At 51.2% G+C, this 20296-nt stretch overlaps 1 protein-coding gene across 7 annotated transcripts in view; it reads left to right on the top strand.

The window, feature by feature from the left end:
• SAP130 (Sin3A associated protein 130) overlaps positions 1–20296 on the top strand; it is a 123190-nt gene that overhangs the window by 62889 nt on the left and 40005 nt on the right. For 5 of the 7 annotated variants that reach the window (XM_075340836.1, XM_075340834.1, XM_075340831.1 and 2 more), the window contains exons 4-5: positions 6982–7140; positions 20105–20219. In XM_075340836.1, coding sequence (XP_075196951.1) covers positions 6982–7140; positions 20105–20219 — 274 coding nt within the window. The remainder of the gene's footprint in view (positions 1–6981; positions 7141–20104; positions 20220–20296) is intronic. The other 2 variants (XM_075340835.1, XM_075340833.1) reach the window with 1 other exon arrangement.

Raw genomic sequence — 20296 nt, 5'->3', positions numbered from 1 at the left:
CTGCGCCAACTGCAAGGGGACATTCTCCGCCAATGGGACGGGCAGTCAACCTCCCTGGACAGGAAAGTCTCCCTTTCCCAGACGGCCAAGGACTCTCTGCAATGGTGGCTTATTCCCACCTCATTGTCACAGTGAAGATCCTTCCTACCCCCATCCTGGGCAGTGGTCACGACAGATACGAGTCTGTCAGGGTGGGGAGCAGTTTGTCTCTGCCACAGGGCTCAGGGGACGTGGACTCAGCAGGAGTCCACCCTTCAGATCAATGTTCTGGAAATCGGGGCAGGGTATCTTACCCTACTAGCTTTCCAGCAGTGGCTAGAAAGAGAGCAGATCCGAATCCAGTCGGACAACTCCACAGCGGTGGCATACATCAACCACCAAGGAGGGACGCGCAGTCGGCAAGCCTTCCAGGAAGTCCGGCGAATCCTCATGAGGGTGGAGGACACAGCATCCACCATATCCGCAGTTCACATCCCGGGCGTAGAAAACTGGGAAGCAGACTTCCTCAGTCGCCAGGGTATGGACGCAGGGGAATGGTCCCTTCACCCGGACGTGTTTCAGGAAATCTGTCGCCGCTGGGGGGTGCCGGACGTCGACCTAATGGCGTCTCGGCACAACAACAAGGTCCCGGCATTTATGGCACGATCGCGCGATCACAGAGCTCTGGCGGCAGACGCCTTAGTGCAAGATTGGTCGCAGTTCCGGCTCACATATGTGTTTCCACCTCTGGCACTCTTGCCCAGAGTACTGCGCAAAAAATCAGATCCGATTGCAGCCGCGTCATACTCGTCGCCCCAGACTGGCCGAGGAGATCGTGGTACCCGGATCTGTGGCATCTCACGGTCGGCCGACCGTGGTCACTACCAGGCTGGCCAGACTTACTGTCCCAAGGGCCGTTTTTCCATCGGAATTCTGCGGCCCTGAACCTGACTGTGTGGCCATTGAGTCCTGGATCCTAGCGTCTTCAGGATTATCCCAAGGGGTCGTTGCCACCATGAAACAGGCTAGGAAGTCCACCTCTGCTAAGATCTACCACAGAACGTGGAAGATTTTCTTAACCTGGTGCTCGGCTCAGGGAGTGTCTCCCTGGCCATTTGCATTGCCTACTTTTCTTTCCTTCCTGCAATCGGGGTTAGAAAAGGGCTTGTCGCTCGGCTTCCTTAAGGGGGAAGTCTCGGCACTATCCGTGTTTTTTCAGAAGCGTCTAGCACGTCTTTCTAAGGTGCGCACGTTCCTACAGGGGGTCTGTCATATCGTACCCCCGTACAAGCGGCCGTTAGATCCATGGGATCTCAACAGGGTATTAGTTGCTCTCCAGAAGCCGCCTTTCGAGCCTCTGAAGGAAGTTTCCTTTCTCGCCTGTCACAGAAGGTGGCGTTTCTCGTTGCGATCACATCGCTTCGGCGAGTGTCTGAGCTGGCAGCTCTGTCATCCAAGGCTCCCTTCCTGGTCTTCCACCAGGACAAGGTAGTGCTGCGCCCCATTCCGGAGTTTCTCCCTAAGGTCGTATCCTCATTTCATCTTAATCAGGATATATCCTTGCCTTCCTTTTGTCCTCATCCGGTTCACCGGTATGAAAAGGACTTACGTTTGTTAGATCTGGTGAGAGCACTCAGACTCTACATTTCCCGCACGGCGCCCATGCGCCGTTCCGATGCACTTTTTGTCCTTGTCGCTGGTCGCGCAAGGGGTTGCAGGCTTCTAAAGCCACCCTGGCTCGATGGATCAAAGAACCAATTCTAGAGGCCTACCGTTCTGCGGGGCTTCCGGTTCCTTCAGGGCTAAAAGCCCACTCAACCAGAGCCGTGGGTGCGTCCTGGGCATTACGACACCAGGCTTCGGCTCAACAAGTGTACCAGGCAGCTACCTGGTCCAGTCTGCACACTTTCACCAAGCATTATCAGGTGCATACCTATGCTTCGGCGGATGCCAGCTTAGGTAGAAGAGTCCTGCAGGCGGCAGTGACACCCCCGTAGGGGAGGGCTGTTTTGCAGCCCTAACATGAGGTATTTCTTTACCCACCCAGGGACAGCTTTTGGACGTCCCAATCGTCTGGGTCTCCCAATAGAGCGCTGAAGAAGGGAATTTTGTTACTTACCGTAAATTCCTTTTCTTCTAGCTCTTATTGGGAGACCCAGCACCCGCCCTGTTGTCCTTCGGGATGTTTTTGTTGTTTGCGGGTACACATGTTGTTCATGTTGAACGGTTTTTCAGTTCTCCGATGTTACTCGGAGTTAATTTGTTTAAACCAGTTATTGGCTTTCCTCCTTCTTGCTTTGGCACTAAAACTGGAGAACCCGTGATACCACGGGGGGGTATAGCCAGAAGGGGAGGGGCCTTGCACTTTTTAGTGTAGTGCTTTGTGTGGCCTCCGGAGGCAGTAGCTATACCCCAATCGTCTGGGTCTCCCAATAAGAGCTAGAAGAAAAGGAATTTACGGTAAGTAACAAAATTCCCTTCTTTGTTACTTACCGTAAATTCCTTTTCTTCTAGCTCCTATTGGGAGACCCAGCACCCGCCCTGTTGTCCTTCGAGATTTTTGGTTGTTTTTCGGGTACACATGTTGTTCATGTTGAATGGTTTTCAGTTCTCCGATGTTACTTCGGAGTGAATTTGTTTAAACCAGTTATTGGCTTTCCTCCTTCTTGCTTTTGCACTAAAACTGGTGAGCCAGTGATCCCACTGGGGGTGTATAGCCAGAAGGGGAGGGGCCTTACACTTTTTAGTGTAATGCTTTGTGTGGCCTCCGGAGGCAGTACTATACACCCAATCGTCTGGGTCTCCCAATAGGAGCTAGAAGAAAAGGAATTTACGGTAAGTAACAAAATTCCCTTCTTCTTCTAGCTCCTATTGGGAGACCCAGCACCCACCCCTGTGCCCTTCGGGCTGGTTGTTCTTTTGTGTACACATGTTGTTGATGTTGATTTGTTCTTATGGTTCATGGTCTTCAGTTATCCGAACATCATTCGGATTGAATTTACCCTAGACCAATTTATAAGTTTTCTCCTTCCTGCTTTTGCACCAAAACTAAGGAGCCCGTGATCCACGGGAGGGTGTATAGGCAGAGGGCAGGGGTTACACTTTTTAAAGTGTAATACTTTGTGTGGCCTCCGGAGGCAGAAGCTATACACCCAATTGTCTGGGTCTCCCAATAGGAGCTAGAAGAAAAGGAATTTACGGTAAGTAACAAAATTCCCTTCTTTGTTACTTACCGTAAATTCCTTTTCTTCTAGCTCCTATTGGGAGACCCAGCACCCGCCCTGTTGTCCTTCGAGATTTTTGGTTGTTTTTCGGGTACACATGTTGTTCATGTTGAATGGTTTTCAGTTCTCCGATGTTACTTCGGAGTGAATTTGTTTAAACCAGTTATTGGCTTTCCTCCTTCTTGCTTTTGCACTAAAACTGGTGAGCCAGTGATCCCACTGGGGGTGTATAGCCAGAAGGGGAGGGGCCTTACACTTTTTAGTGTAATGCTTTGTGTGGCCTCCGGAGGCAGTACTATACACCCAATCGTCTGGGTCTCCCAATAGGAGCTAGAAGAAAAGGAATTTACGGTAAGTAACAAAATTCCCTTCTTCTTCTAGCTCCTATTGGGAGACCCAGCACCCACCCCTGTGCCCTTCGGGCTGGTTGTTCTTTTGTGTACACATGTTGTTGATGTTGATTTGTTCTTATGGTTCATGGTCTTCAGTTATCCGAACATCATTCGGATTGAATTTACCCTAGACCAATTTATAAGTTTTCTCCTTCCTGCTTTTGCACCAAAACTAAGGAGCCCGTGATCCACGGGAGGGTGTATAGGCAGAGGGCAGGGGTTACACTTTTTAAAGTGTAATACTTTGTGTGGCCTCCGGAGGCAGAAGCTATACACCCAATTGTCTGGGTCTCCCAATAGGAGCTAGAAGAAAAGGAATTTACGGTAAGTAAACAAAATTCCCTTTTTTTCCCTTGCGTATTTGGTGCAGATTTCTTTTTTTTTTTTTTTTTTTTCCTGCACCAATTACGCAAGGGAAAAATAAGCAACGTGGACACAGCACTTCTGAATTCTGATAGACTTGCTGGCTTCACAATGGACATGCAGATTTTGCTGCAGATTTCTGAAAATACGCGTCAAAAGTACACAGCGTGGGCACTCGGCCTAAGAGTCTCACCCTTCCGCTGGCTCACCAGGGAGTAGACGATTTGTGCTCTTGAAACTTCCTGTACCACATACCCCAAACCAGCAACATCCAGGCACCCACCGAGAATAGGATAGTGACAAGCGTAGGAAGCTTCACAAGCACAGCAACGACTGTAGCCAGGTAACCGAATCCTAGGCTTCTTGGCTCTGCTCCTGCACAATGTAATCCAGTTTCAGATTTCCTAGCCGGCGCCGAAGTTCCTAGGCAGGGTAATGGTCTTCCAACGGTATCGAAACTCCTAGAGTTCAGCCATGTAGCAAAAGAAGAACCTGGTGAGTTCAACGGCTCCTTTTTTTTTTTTATATCTCCAGAGCACTCATTCCAGGGAATGTGGTCTCACCGGATTGGTGGAATAAGGTTGTGCTCTGATTGGGTGGCATTTCATAGGTAATTCTCATCTGAGTTAGGTAGACAGAGAGGCTGGGGAAGTTACCATAATTTAGCAAGTCACATTCTCAGACAATGGGAGGCTCCAATAGTCTTGTGGAAAACAATGACTGAACAAACACTAGTTAATACCCAAAAGGGACCGTTGTCTGGCTAAATTAAGAATATTAACCCCTGGCAGACATTTTACAGGGCTGTGTCTTCACACTTATAATTCCTGGAAGGAGGGGGAAAAAAACTAAACCGCAAAACTGAAAAATATCCATGTTGGGAGGGAGTTAATATTCAAAGAGAGCTTATCAATTGTATGGTGAATGCCTTATTAGCAGGTATAGAGAGGTTTATTTAAAGCTTGTTTTTTTTTTTTTTTTTTTTTTTTTTTTTTTTTAGTAAAGAAAGTCAAGTGTGGAAATTATAAAACACTCTACCAACTACTAAGAATTTTTCTTTTTATCCTTTTTCCCCTAAAACGCATCATGCTTATGGAATTTTTTTTTTACTTTAGGCTTTTCCATAGGATGTGAACAATGCCGAAAAAAATACATTTAAAATTTTAGAAAATACCAACACAGACTGAGCCATGTGGCATATTTGTCAAGTATTTGAATATGCTCTTTAAGTGTGTGCGACAGAAGCTTTAAATCTTTTTCTTCTCCCTTGTGTGCAAGGGTTACTGAATAATGTGGGGGAGACTGATTTATAAGGAAGTGTCAGCTGACAACCCAATAATAAACACTCAGGCCTTTATTCACATGTATCTAATTGGTCAGTGTTTTGTCAGTATTTGTAAGCCAAACCCAGGAGTGGAAGCTCTACAGAAAAGCTCTAAGGATTTGTTCACGCGACTGTATTTTTGGTCCGGGTGCCACCTGTAAAAAAAACCCCAAAACTGACAGTGCTCGGAAGAGAGTTATTCAATTTATCAGCGCCAATGATAGTTTGTTTTTTCTGACTGATCAAATATATGTGTGTGAAAAATAAAAATTGGAACATGCTGAGATTTTCCTCAGGAAATCAATGACTCGCCCATAAAAGTCTATAGGTGAGCAAAAAAAATCTCAGATACCGTAGCATGGCGTCCGATGTTTACGGATAGATTTCTGTAAGCGGACACTGTAAATGCTTTTGTAAATTCTTAAAAGCCCGCTGTATAATAAAATTGGACTGCACACAGATAACAAGTAAGAAAATAATATAGACCCACTTTTTTGGATGACAATCCTACCTTTTTTTTCTTATTTTTTTAAATATATATTATATATACGCTCGTTGAAACCCTGCCTAATTTACACAATAGTACCTGTTTTTCTTTGTTTTGGTTCTACTTCTGGTTTAACTTTAAAATTTTGAAGATATACCAACCTGTGAGCGAGGCCTTAGTGTGTCTGAAGTAACAAGATTGCATTGTCCTATACTATATTGCTAATGTGTATGTAAATATAAAATATTGTCATAGAAAAAGTGAAATCTACACGTGACACGTTTTCTAACAAATGCATCTTTTTTGCAAGTACAGTGGAACCTTGCTTAACGAGAACAATCCGTTCTGGGGCTGTGCTTGTTAATCAAGTTACTCGTTCAGCAGAGCAAGATTTCCCATAGGAAATCATTGCAATGCTGACAATTCGTTCCACAATGTGTTAAATGTCCCATCCTGGTCCCCTATTCTATCATTCCACACATACACAAACGCATACAAACACGTACAAACTCACACAAACACACACATGCACACGCACATATTATATGCTCACCTTACCTTCCGTTCCATCGCCGGTCTCCTGGGACTTGCTGTTCTCCTCCGGTGCGGGCCGTGTATCGGGTAACCATAACGACGAGGGCGGAACTTCCTGCCAGAGTGCTGACGTCAAAGGCAGAGCCGCTTGCCTCTGATTGGCCAGGGCGCTGCCTTTGAGTAGCGGTGACAGGAACCAGGAAGTTCCTGCTTCGTCGCTATGGATGCCGATGCCTGGAGTGGAGCGGAGCAGCGCATTACAGGACCCAGGAGACCGGCGATGAAACGGAAGGTACACATATTATATACTCACCTTCCGTTCCACCGCCGGCCTCATGGTACTTGTAGTTCGCCGTGATGTACCCGGGAACTACAAGAACCATGAGCCTGGCGGTGGAACGGAATGTAAGGTGAGCATAATACTGTATGTGTGTGCGTGCGTGTGTGTTTGTGCATGCTTGTGTGTGTGTTTGTGTGGACTGCAAGTGCGGGTCAGAGCGCGGTGGATGTACGGAACCGGAAGTGTGTGCAGTGAGGATTTTGCTCGTACAGCAAAGCTTTCTCGTAAAGCGGGTTACAAATTTACAGAAAGCTTTGCTTGTTAAGCGAAATTCTCGTTAAGTGGGTTACTCGTTAAGCGAGGTACCGCTGTAGTTCATTATCGATGTCTTTCCACAGCAGCCTTTGAAGACAACTATCCCTAGCCGGCCAATCGCTCCAGCCCCTCCTTCTGCCCTATCGGCTGTTCCAAAGGTATCTGGCCCGGTGACGGTCACAATGGAGAGTGGCCTCCCTCAGGCTTCAGCTATCCCTGTGGCCACCATTAGTGGACAGCAGGTAAGGATCCAATACACTGTATGTTGTGTCCTTGTTATAATTGATATAGGTTTTTTTCAGTTTTTCCTTACATAGTTACATAGTTACTCAGGTTGAAAAAAGACCTAGGTCCATCTAGCTCAACCTTCCTCCACCAGTTCTACATTTGGTCACTAAGTCATTTATAACCAACAATGTTGTGTGTACTGAGGAAATCATCCAGCCCTGATATAAAAGCTGTTATAGTGTCTGCCATTACTACCTCTTGTGGTAAGGCATTCCACAGTCTGATTGCTTTAACTGTAAAGAACCCTTTCCTATTTAGCTGTCGGAATCGCTTTTCTTCCACTCGCAGTGAGTGCCCCCTGGTCCTTAGTATTGTCTTTGGAAGAAATAAGTCATGTGCCAGTCCTTTTATATTGACCACACATGTATTTATACATATAAATGAGATCTCCTATGAGATGTCTTTTTTCTAAGCTAAACATATCTAACTTTTCCAACCTGTCATCATATGGGAGGCCTTCCATTCCTTGTAATAGTCTAGTTGCCCGCCTTTGAACTGACTCTAACTTCTGAATGTCCTTTTTAAAATGTGGGGCCCAAAACTGAATCCCATATTCTAGATGTGGCCTTACAAGTGATTTATAGAGGGGTAACAATACGTTGGGATCACTGGATCTAATCTCTCTTTTTATACACCCTAGAATCTTGTTTGCTTTTGCAGCTGCTGCTTGACATTGAGTGCTGCTGCTGCTTAATTTAATAAAATATCTTTCTTTGTCGCTCCATTGGGAGACCCAGACAATTGGGGTGTATAGCTATGCCTCCGGAGGCCACACAAAGTATTACACTAAAAGTGTAAAGCCCCTCCCCTTCTGCCTATACACCCCCCGTGCTCCCACGGGCTCCTCAGTTTTTATGCTTTGTGCGAAGGAGGCAGACATGCACGCATAGCTCCACAGCTTAGTCAGCAGCAGCTGCTGACTATGTCGGATGGAAGAAAAGAGGGCCCTTAACAGGGCCCCCAGCATGCTCCCTTCTCACCCCACTCTTGTCGGCGGTGTTGTTAAGGTTGAGGTATCCATTGCGGGTACGGCGGCTGGAGCCCACATGCTGTTTTCCTTCCCCATCCCCTTCAGGGCTCTGGGTGAAGTGGGATCCTAATCGGTCTCCAGGCACTGAGACCGTGCTCCATCCACAGCTCCTGGACTGCTGGATAAGGAGCCGAGTATCGTCAGGGACATGGCCCTGCTACTTTCAGGTACTCTGTGTCCCCGTGGGGACCGCGCACAGAAACACTCCAGCATTGCTGGGTGTGTTAGTGCGCCGGGGACCGCAGCGCTGACCGCGCTTGTGCCATCACACACTGCAGCGTGGCTGGGTGTGTTAGTTTACTGGGGACTACCGCGCTGACCGCCGCTGCCATGTTTACTCTGCGGCGCGGCTGGGACTGTTAGTACGCCGGGGACTACCGCGCCGACCGCGCTTATACGGCGGCCGCGCTTATAACTTTAGTCCCCAGCTTTTGCGGCCTAGTCTCATTCTTTTCCCGCCCCCAGGCCTGCCAGTCAGGGGAAGGGCGGGACGCTGTACAGGACATCAGCACTGAGGGCTGGAACATGCTTTGCATACTCCACCCCCCTCACTGTGCACAGTGGGGCACCAGATTCCCGCACTTTCTAGGGCACGCCCACGGCCCCCTCCTCTCCTCAGGACGCCGGCAGCCATTCCTGTCAGCTCTTCTGACGCTGGAGAGGGGAGACAAGCTCTGGGAGACCCAGGCAGGGATTCTGGTGACCACACAACCGCTTTGAGCGGGCGGTAAGCAGCACCTGAGGTGCTGGCCCCACTTGTGCAGAAGTGTACTTATAGATTATATGATTATAGGCTATACTTTACACTGTATGGTGCACGGTTGATTTTTTGCTATATACCCTCCTGGGTTGCTCAGGGGAGACAACAGCATGGCGTCCACAAGAAGCAAGGGTGCCAAAACACAGGCTTACTATGCTGCCTGCGCCGCATGTAAGGCTTCACTACCGGCAGGTTCCACTGACCCTCATTGTGTACAGTGCTCGGCCCCTGTGGCACTTGCTCAGCTGGAGCCTCTGCTCAGGGTGGCCCAGGGGGAGCCACCTGCTAACACTGTCCAGGTGACAGGGACGGAGTTTGCAGTTTTTACTGAAAGACTTTCTGAGACTATGGCTAAGATACTAGAAGCTTTGCAGTCAAGACCGGTATCTGAGACCAGGGGCACTGTGGAATCATTGCCCCCTGGTTCCCCTCTGTTGGAACAACAATGTCCTCCCGGGGTGTCTCATAGATCCCAGGGTGAGGTCTCTGACACGGACCGCAGCCCCAGACCGCCTAAGCGAGCTCGCTGGGAAATCCCCTCGACATCATCACATTGTTCAGGGTCTCAGCGGGAGGACTCTCTGTATGATGAAGCGGAGGTAGCTTATCAGGATTCTGATCCTGAGGCCGCTCTCAACCTTGATACTCCTGATGGGGACGCCATAGTGAATGATCTTATCGCGTCCATAAATCAAATGTTGGATATTTCTCCCGCAGCTCCTCCAGTAGAGGAGTCAGCTTCTCAGCAGGAGAAATTCCGTTTCAGGTTTCCCAAGCGTACGAGTATGTTTCTGGACCACTCTGACTTCAGAGAGGCAGTTCAGAAACACCGAGCTTGTCCAGATAAGCGTTTTTCCAAGCGCCTTAAGGATACACGTTATCCCTTCCCCCCTGACGTGGTCAAGGGCTGGACTCAGTGTCCCAAGGTGGATCCTCCAATCTCCAGACTGGCGGCTAGATCCATAGTTGCAGTTGAAGATGGGGCTTCTCTCAAGGATGCCACTGACAGACAGATGGAGCTCTGGTTGAAATCCATCTATGAAGCTATCGGCGCGTCTTTTGCTCCAGCATTCGCAGCCGTATGGGCACTCCAAGCTATCTCAGCGGGTCAAGCGCAAATTGACGCACTCACACGTACGTCTGCGCCGCAAGTGGCGTCCATAACCTCTCAAACGTCGGCATTTGCGTCCTACGCTATTAATGCTGTCCTGGACTCTGCGAGCCGTACGGCGGTTGCAGCCGACAATTCGGTGGCAATACGCAGGGCCTTGTGGCTGCGGGAATGGAAGGCAGATTCGGCTTCCAAAAAGTGCTTAACCGGTTTGCCATTTTCTGGCGACCGTTTGTTTGGTGAGAGATTGGATGAAATCATCAAACAATCCAAGGGAAAGGAAACATCCTTACCCCAGGCCAAACCAAACATACCCCAACAGAGGAGGGGACAGTCGAGGTTTCGGTCCTTTCGGGGTGCGGGCAAGTCCCGATTCTCCTCGTCCAAAAGGCCTCAGAAGGATCAGAGGAACTCCGATTCATGGCGGTCTAAGTCACGCTCTAAAAAGACCGCCGGAGGTGCCGCTACCAAGGCGGCTTCCTCATGACTTACGGCCTCCTCACACCGCATCCTCGGTCGGTGGCAGGCTCTCCCGCTTTTGCGACACCTGGCTGCCACAGGTAAAAGACCGTTGGGTGAGAAACATTCTGTCTCACGGTTACAGGATAGAGTTCAGCTCTCGTCCTCCGACTCGATTTTTCAGAACATCTCCGCCTCCCGAGCGAGCCGATGCTCTTCTGCAGGCGCTGGGCACTCTGAAGGCAGAAGGAGTGGTGGTCCCTGTTCCTCTTCAGCAACAGGGTCACGGTTTTTACTCCAACCTGTTTGTGGTCCCAAAGAAGGACGGGTCTTTCCGTCCGGTCCTGGACCTAAAACTGCTCAACAAACCCGTAAAGACCAGGCGGTTCCGGATGGAATCCCTCCGCTCTGTCATCGCCTCAATGTCCCAAGGAGATTTCCTTGCATCGATCGATATCAAAGATGCTTATCTCCACGTACCGATTGCTCCAGAGCATCAGCGCTTCCTGCGCTTCGCCATAGGAGACGAACACCTTCAGTTCGTGGCACTGCCGTTCGGCCTGGCGACAGCCCCACGGGTTTTCACCAAGGTCATGGCTACAGTAGTAGCGGTCCTCCACTCTCAGGGTCACTCGGTGATCCCTTACTTAGACGATCTGCTGGTCAAGGCACCCTCTCAAGAGGCATGCCAGCACAGCCTCAACGCTACTCTGGAGACTCTCCAGAGTTTCGGGTGGATCATCAATTTTCCAAAGTCAAATCTGACACCGGCCCAATCGCTGACATACCTTGGCATGGAGTTTCATACCCTCTCAGCGATAGTGAAGCTTCCGCTGAACAAGCAGCGTTCACTACAGACGGGGGTGCAATCCCTCCTTCAAGGTCAGTCACACCCCTTGAGGCGCCTCATGCACTTCCTGGGGAAGATGGTGGCAGCAATGGAGGCAGTCCCTTTCGCGCAGTTTCACCTGCGTCCTCTTCAATGGGACATCCTACGCAAATGGGACAGGAAGCCGACGTCCCTCGACAGGAACGTCTCCCTCTCTGTCAACCAAAGCTTCCCTTCGGTGGTGGCTTCTTCCCACTTCATTATCGAAGGGGAAATCCTTCCTACCCCCATCCTGGGCGGTGGTCACGACGGACGCGAGTCTGTCAGGGTGGGGAGCAGTTTTTCTCCACCACAGGGCTCAGGGTACGTGGACTCGGCAAGAGTCCTCACTTCAGATCAATGTTCTGGAGATCAGGGCAGTGTATCTGGCCCTAAAAGCGTTCCAGCAGTGGCTGGAAGGCAAGCAGATCCGAATTCAGTCGGACAACTCCACAGCGGTGGCTTACATCAACCACCAAGGAGGAACACGCAGTCGGCAAGCCTTCCAGGAAGTCCGGCGGATTTTTATGTGGGTGGAAGCCACGGCCTCCACCATCTCCGCAGTTCACATCCCGGGCGTGGAAAACTGGGAAGCAGATTTTCTCAGTCGCCAGGGCATGGACGCAGGGGAATGGTCTCTTCACCCGGACGTGTTTCAGGAGATCTGTTGCCGCTGGGGGATGCTGGACGTCGACCTAATGGCGTCCCGGCACAACAACAAGGTCACGGCATTCATGGCACGTTCTCACGATCACAGAGCTCTGGCGGCAGACGCCTTAGTTCAGGATTGGTCGCAGTTTCAACTCCCTTATGTGTTTCCTCCGCTGGCACTGTTGCCCAGAGTGTTACGCAAGATCAGGGCAGACTGCCGCCGCGCCATCCTCGTCGCTCCAGACTGGCCGAGGAGGTCGTGGTACCCGGATCTGTGGCATCTCACGGCGTCGGCCAACCGTGGGCACTACCAGACCGACCAGACTTGCTGTCTCAAGGGCCGTTTTTCCATCTGAATTCTGCGGCCCTCAACCTGACTGTGTGGCCATTGAGTCCTGGATCTTAGCGTCTTCAGGATTATCTCAAGAGGTCATTGCCACTATGAGACAGGCTAGGAAACCAACGTCCGCCAAGATCTACCACAGGACGTGGAAAATATTCCTGTCGTGGTGCTCTGCTCAGGGTTTTTCTCCCTGGCCATTTGCCTTGCCCACTTTTCTGTCCTTTCTTCAGTCCGGATTGGAAAAGGGTTTGTCACTCGGCTCCCTTAAGGGACAAGTCTCTGCGCTCTCTGTGTTTTTTCAGAAGCGCCTGGCCAGACTTCCACAGGTACGCACGTTCCTGCAGGGGGTTTGTCACATTGTCCCTCCTTATAAACGTCCGTTGGAACCCTGGGATCTGAACAGGGTGCTGATGGTTCTTCAGAAACCACCGTTCGAGCCAATGAGGGATATTTCTCTCGCACGCCTTTCGCAGAAAGTGGTTTTCCTAGTAGCAGTCACTTCACTTCGGAGAGTGTCTGAGCTAGCAGCACTGTCATGCAAAGCCCCTTTCCTGGTGTTTCACCAGGACAAGGTGGTTCTGTGTCCGGTTCCGGAATTTCTCCCTAAGGTGGTATCCCCCTTTCATCTCAATCAGGATATCTCCTTACCTTCTTTTTGTCCTCATCCAGTTCACCAATGTGAAAAGGATTTGCACTTGTTAGATCTGGTGAGAGCACTCAGACTCTACATTTCTCGTACGGCGCCCCTGCGCCGCTCGGATGCACTCTTTGTCCTTGTCGCTGGCCAGCGTAAAGGGACACAAGCTTCCAAATCAACCCTGGCTCGGTGGATCAAGGAACCAATTCTCGAAGCTTATCGTTCCTCGGGGCTTCCGGTTCCATCAGGGCTGAAGGCCCATTCTACCAGGGCCGTGGGAGCGTCCTGGGCCTTGCGGCACCAGGCTACGGCTCAGCAGGTGTGTCAGGCAGCTACCTGGTCGAGCCTGCACACTTTCACGAAACACTATCAGGTGCATACCTATGCTTCGGCAGATGCCAGCCTAGGTAGGCGAGTCCTTCAGGCGGCGGTTGCCCACCTGTAGGACGGAGCCGTTACGGCTCTATTATGAGGTATTATTTACCCACCCAGGGACTGCTTTTGGACGTCCCAATTGTCTGGGTCTCCCAATGGAGCGACAAAGAAGGGAATTTTGTTTACTTACCGTAAATTCCTTTTCTTCTAGCTCCAATTGGGAGACCCAGCACCCGCCCCTGTTTTTTTGTGTACACATGTTGTTCATGTTGAATGGTTTCAGTTCTCCGATATTCCTTCGGATTGAATTTACTTTAAACCTGTTTATAATTTTTTCCTCCTTCTTGCTTTTGCACCAAAACTGAGGAGCCCGTGGGAGCACGGGGGGTGTATAGGCAGAAGGGGAGGGGCTTTACACTTTTAGTGTAATACTTTGTGTGGCCTCCGGAGGCATAGCTATACACCCCAATTGTCTGGGTCTCCCAATTGGAGCTAGAAGAAAAGGAATTTACGGTAAGTAAACAAAATTCCCTTCTTCTTTGTCGCTCCATTGGGAGACCCAGACAATTGGGTGTATAGCTTCTGCCTCCGATGGCCACACAAAGTATTACACTTTAAAAAGTGTAACCCCTCCCCTCTGCCTATACACCCTCCCGTGCATCACGGGCTCCTCAGTTTTATGCTTTGTGTGGAAGGAGGCACACATCCACTCATCATCTCATTTTAGTTATATCGGTTGGAAGAAAAGTGGGCCCACACGGGGCCCCCGGCATGTTCCCTTCTCACCCCACTATATCGGCGGTGCTGTTAAGGTTGAGGTACCCATTGTGGGTACAAAGGCAGGAGCCTCATGCCGTCTCCTTCACCATCCCTTAGCGGCTCTGGGAGAAGTGGGATCCTGAGCGGTCATCCAGTCACTGGGACCGTGCTCCCTCCGCAGCCCCTGGGGGAATCTGTCGGACAGGAGTTTGTTTATCCTCAGGGACCGGGCCCTGCATCACTAAGGTACTCTGTACCCCCATGGGGGATGTGCATGGAGCGCCTTCATCCCGGACGCTGCAGCAGCTGCTTATTTGTGTCGGCCGTCGGACTTCCGCGCCGACCGCGCCTGTTTGTCGGCCGCGGTATTAAATTTAGTCCCCGGCTTCAATTGCGGCCTAGTAGCAAAACTCCCGCCCCCGGGCCTGTCTATCAGGGATAAGGGCGGGACTGCCGACCTGACGTCGGCTGTGAGGGCCAGGGCATCCTGTATGTTCCTCCCCCCTCACTGATCACTGTGGGGACTCCAGATTCCCGCACTTTTCTAGCGCCGCCCACGGCTCCTCTCCTCCCCTGAGAGCTCCGGCAGCCATTTCTTTGGCATTCTGCCTGTGGTACATTTCCTGGAAAGAGCTCTGCAACGCTGGGAGACCTAAGGCAGGGAATCTGGAGGACACACACTCCGCTTTTTAGCGGTCGGTAAGCCACACCGGTCACCCGGTGCTGGTCCCCTTAGGGTGCCGGAATAGATACTATATATATTTATATATTTCTGTTCGGTCGGGCTGTATACCCTTCCCATATACCCTCAGTGATCACTCTCCTGGGAGACAACAGCATGTCGTCCACAAGGAGCAAGGGTGCCAAGACACAGGGTTATTTTGCGACCTGTACCTCTTGTGGGGCTATGTTATCTGCGGGTTCCACCTACCCTCACTGTGAGCAATGCTCAACCCCTGTTTTGCTTCCACAACCGGAGCCTCGGTCACTAGTGGGCCCCTCGGCTCAGGTAGAACCCCTTGCCCCCCCTGTCCAGGCGGCAGGGACAGAGTTTGCAGTTTTTGCTGAAAAACTCTGAGTCACTCTCACAATCCATGGCTCAGTCTATGGACAAATGGTCTGCCAAGCTGCTTGAAGCTTGCAGTCGAGACCGGTCCCTACACAGGCCCCGGGCCCTGTTGGATCTTCACCCCCAGGCCCCTCTCTGTCCGCGCCGCAGCACGTTCCCAGGGGGGGCCCTAGGTCTCACGTGGAGGACTCCGGCCCGGACCACAGTCCCAGGCCGGCTAAGCGGGCACGCTGGGAATCTTCCCCGACTTCTTCACGCTGCTCAGGTTCCCAGCGTGAGGACTCTCTGGAGGACGAGGCGGACGTCGCTGCTCAGGGCTCTGACACTGACGTTGCCCTCAATCTTGATACACCTGAAGGGGACGCCATAGTAAATGATCTTATCTCGTCCATCAACCAGGTGTTAGATATCTCTCCCCCACCGCCACCTGTGGAGGAGTCGACTTCTCAGCAGGAGAAACACCAGTTTCGGTTCCCTAAACGTACACGGAGTGCGTTTTTCGATCACTCTAACTTCAGAGATGCTGTCCAGAAGCCCAGAGCGGTTCCGGACAAGCGCTTTACTAAGCGCCTTACTGACACACGTTACCCCTTCCCTTCTGACGTTGTCAAGGGTTGGGCTCAATGTCCCAAGGTGGATCCCCCAGTCTCTAAATTGGCGGCTAGATCTGTGGTATCGGTTGCAGATGGATCATCGCTAAAGGATGCCACTGACAGGCAGATAGAGCTCCTGATGAAATCCATCTATGAAGCCACGGGCGCGTCTTTTGCCCCGGCCTTTGCAGCCGTGTGGGCACTCCAAGCTATCTCAGCTTGTCTGGCTGAGATTAATGCGGTTACACGTAATTCTGCTCCGCAGGTTACGTCTTTGACTTCCCAGGCGTCAGTTTTTTCTTCCTACGCCATGAACGCAGTTTTAGACTCTGCTAGCCGTACAGCGGTGGCATCTGCTAACTCTGTGGCAGTCCGCAGGGCCATGTGGCTGCGCGAATGGAAGGCAGATTCGGCCTCCAAGAGGTTCTTAACCGGTTTGCCGTTTGCGGGCCACCGATTGTTTGGCGAACGATTGGATGAGATTATTAAGGAATCTAAGGGAAAGGACTCCTCCTTACCCCAGTCCAAACCAAAGAGACCTCAGCAACGACAGATGCAATCGAGGTTTCGGTCCTTTCGTCCCTCCGCCAAGCCCCAATCCTCTTCGTCCAGCAGGCCGGAGAAAGGCCGGAGGAACTCATATGCGTGGCGGGCTAAGTCACGCCCCCAAAAGGCCGCAGGAGGCACTGCTTCCAAGGCAGCCTCCTCATGACTCTCGGCATCCCCGAACCGCATCCTCGGTCGGTGGCAGGCTCTCCCGCTTTTGCGACGCCTGGTGGCCACATGTTCAAGACCGATGGGTGAGAGACATTCTGTCTCACGGTTACAGGATAGAGTTCAGCTCTCGTCCTCCGACTCGTTTCTTCAGAAGATCTCCGCCCCCCGAGCGAGCCGATGCACTTTTTCAGGCGGTGAACGCTCTGAAAACAGAAGGAGTTGTGATCCCTGTTCCCCTCCAGGAACATGGTCGCGGCTTTTACTCCAACTTGTTTGTGGTGCCAAAGAAGGACGGCTCGTTCCGTCCCGTTCTGGACCTCAAACTGCTCAACAGACATGTGAGCACCAGACGGTTTCGGATGGAATCTCTCCGCTCTGTCATCGCTTCAATGTCACAAGGAGACTTCCTAGCATCAATCGACATCAAGGATGCTTATCTCCATGTGCCGATCGCACCCGAACATCAACGCTTTTTGCGCTTCGCCATCAGGGACGAACACCTTCAGTTCGTGGCATTGCCTTTCGGCCTGGCGACAGCCCCACGGGTGTTCACCAAGGTCATGGCATCTGTTGTGGCGGTCCTACACTCTCAGGGACACTCGGTGATTCCCTACTTAGACGATCTTTTGGTCAGGGCACCCTCTCAGTTGGCGTGTCAAAACAGCCTTTCCGTCACTCTGGCGACTCTCCAGCAGTTCGGATGGATCATCAACTTTCCAAAATCCAAGTTGACACCGACCCAATCACTGACGTACCTTGGGATGGAGTTTCATACTCAGTCAGCGGTGGTCATGCTACCGCTGGACAAACAGCTTTCTCTGCAGACAGGGGTGCAATCTCTTCTTCGGGGTCAGTCACACCCCTTGAGGCGCCTCATGCACTTCCTGGGGAAGATGGTGGCAGCGATGGAGGCAGTGCCCTTCGCACAATTCCATCTGCGGCCACTCCAGTGGGACATTCTCCGACAATGGGACAGGAGGTCGACCTCACTCGACAGGAACGTCTCTCTTTTCCTTGCAACCAAGACGTCACTTCAGTGGTGGCTCCTTCCCAACTCTCTGTCGCAGGGGAAATCCTTCCTACCCCCCACCTGGGCTGTGGTCACGACGGACGCGAGCCTGTCAGGGTGGGGGGCGGTTTTTCTCCACCACAGGGCTCAGGGAACCTGGACTCCGATAGTCATCCCTTCAGATCCATATTCTGGAGATAAGGGCAGTGTATCTAGCCCTATTGGCCTTTCATCGGTGGCTGGAGGGCAGGCAGATCCGAATCCAGTCGGACAACGCCACGGCCGTCGCGTACATCAACCACCAAGGCGGCACTCGCAGTCGTCAAGCCTTCCAGGAAGTCCGACGAATTCTGCAGTGGGTGGAAGCCACAGCTTCCACCATCTCCGCAGTTCACATCCCGGGCGTAGAAAACTGGGAAGCAGATTTTCTCAGCCGACAGGGCATGGACGCGGGGGAATGGTCTCTTCACCCAGACGTGTTTCGAGAGATCTGTCGCCGCTGGGGAACGCCGGACGTCGATCTCATGGCGTCACGGCACAACAACAAAGTCCCGGCATTCATGGCCCGGTCTCAAGATCACAGAGCTCTGGCGGCGGACGCATTAGTTCAGGATTGGTCGCAGTTTCGACTTCCCTATGTGTTTCCTCCTCTGGCGATGCTCCCCAGAGTGCTGCGCAAAATCAGATCCGACTGTCGTCGCGCCATTCTCGTCGCTCCAGATTGGCCGAGGCGGTCATGGTACCCGGATCTGTGGCATCTCACGGTGGGTCAACCGTGGGCGCTCCCGCCCAGACTTGCTGTCTCAAGGGCCGTTTTTCCATCTGAATTCTGCGGCCCTCAACCTGACTGTGTGGCCATTGAGTCCTGGCTCCTAGCGTCCTCAGGGTTATCTCAAGATGTCATTGCCACCATGAGACAGGCCAGGAAACCAACGTCCGCCAAGATCTATCACAGGTCTTGGAGGATCTTCTTATCCTGGTGCTCTGACAAGGGTTTTACTCCCTGGCCCTTTGCCTTACCCACTTTTCTTTCATTCCTTCAATCCGGAATGGACAAGGGTTTGTCTCTCGGCTCTCTCAAGGGACAAGTATCGGCGCTTTCCGTATTTTTTCAAAAGCGTCTAGCCAGGCTTCCGCAGGTCCGCACGTTCCTGCAGGGAGTTTGCCACATAGTCCCACCTTACAAGCGTCCGCTGGAACCCTGGGACCCTAACAGGGTGCTAACGGCTCTTCAGAAACCACCTTTCGAGTCGCTGTGGGATGTCTCTTTATCATGTCTTTCGCAGAAGGTGGCTTTTCTAGTGGCAGTTACATCGCTCCGTAGAGTGTCGGAGCTAGCAGCGCTGTCATGCAAAGCCCCCTTCCTGGTTTTTCACCAGGATAAGGTGGTTCTGCGTCCTGTCCCGGAATTTCTCCCTAAGGTGGTATCCCCGTTTCATCTCAATCAGGATATCTCCTTACCTTCATTTTGCCCTCATCCAGTTCACCAATGTGAAAAGGATTTGCACTCGTTAGATTTAGTGAGAGCACTCCGGCTCTACGTGTCTCGCACGGCGCCCCTGCGCCGTTCAGATGCGCTCTTTGTCCTTGTCGCTGGCCAGCGTAAGGGTTCGCAGGCTTCCAAGTCAACCTTGGCTCGATGGATCAAGGAACCGATTCTTGAATCCTACCGTTCTTCTGGGCTTCCACCTCCTTCAGGGTTGAAAGCCCATTCTACCAGAGCCGTGGGTGCGTCCTGGGCACTGCGGCACCGGGCTACGGCTCAGCAGGTGTGTCAGGCAGCTACCTGGTCTAGTCTGCACACTTTCACGAAACACTATCAGGTGCATACCTATGCTTCGGCAGACGCCAGTCTAGGTAGGCGAGTCCTTCAGGCGGCTGTTGCCCACCTGTAAGAGGGGGTCGTTTTTTCGGCTCTTTTTATCGAGGTATTCTTTTACCCACCCAGGGACTGCTTTTGGACGTCCCAATTGTCTGGGTCTCCCAATGGAGCGACAAAGAAGGGAATTTTGTTTACTTACCGTAAATTCCTTTTCTTCTAGCTCCTATTGGGAGACCCAGCACCCGCCCCTGTGCCCTTCGGGCTGGTTGTTCTTTTGTGTACACATGTTGTTCATGTTGAATTGTTCTTTTGGTTCATGGTTTTCAGTTCTCCGAACATCCTTCGGATTGAATTTACCTTAGACCAATTTATAAGTTTCCTCCTTCCTGCTTTTGCACCAAAACTGAGGAGCCCGTGATGCACGGGAGGGTGTATAGGCAGAGGGGAGGGGTTACACTTTTTAAAGTGTAATACTTTGTGTGGCCTCCGGAGGCAGAAGCTATACACCCAATTGTCTGGGTCTCCCAATAGGAGCTAGAAGAAAAGGAATTTATGGTAAGTAAACAAAATTCCCTTCTTGTGTATAGAAATGACCTTTGAGCCCATTAGATTCTTATCCATATAAACCATTTCTATTCATAAAAATTAAAATAGTGGCGTTTCTTAATTTTTTTTCTTTTTTTTTCTTACTTACCTCTTATCTCTTATTATTTAGGGACACCCTAATAATCTACATCACATAATGACTGCAACTAATGTTCAGATGTCTATAATCCGCAGCAGCGCTCCAGGCCCACCGCTGCATATTGGAGCCTCCCATCTTCCGAGAGGTAATATAAATGCTCTGATGAGTTAACATAGTTCTTCTTTACCCAAGGAGTGAACGGCTGACTGGTGAGGGGGAAAT

The sequence above is a fragment of the Anomaloglossus baeobatrachus genome, chromosome 3, assembly GCF_048569485.1.
Source record: "Anomaloglossus baeobatrachus isolate aAnoBae1 chromosome 3, aAnoBae1.hap1, whole genome shotgun sequence".
Classification (NCBI taxonomy): domain Eukaryota; kingdom Metazoa; phylum Chordata; class Amphibia; order Anura; family Aromobatidae; genus Anomaloglossus; species Anomaloglossus baeobatrachus.
This window is presented reverse-complemented; position numbering and strand designations above follow the sequence as displayed.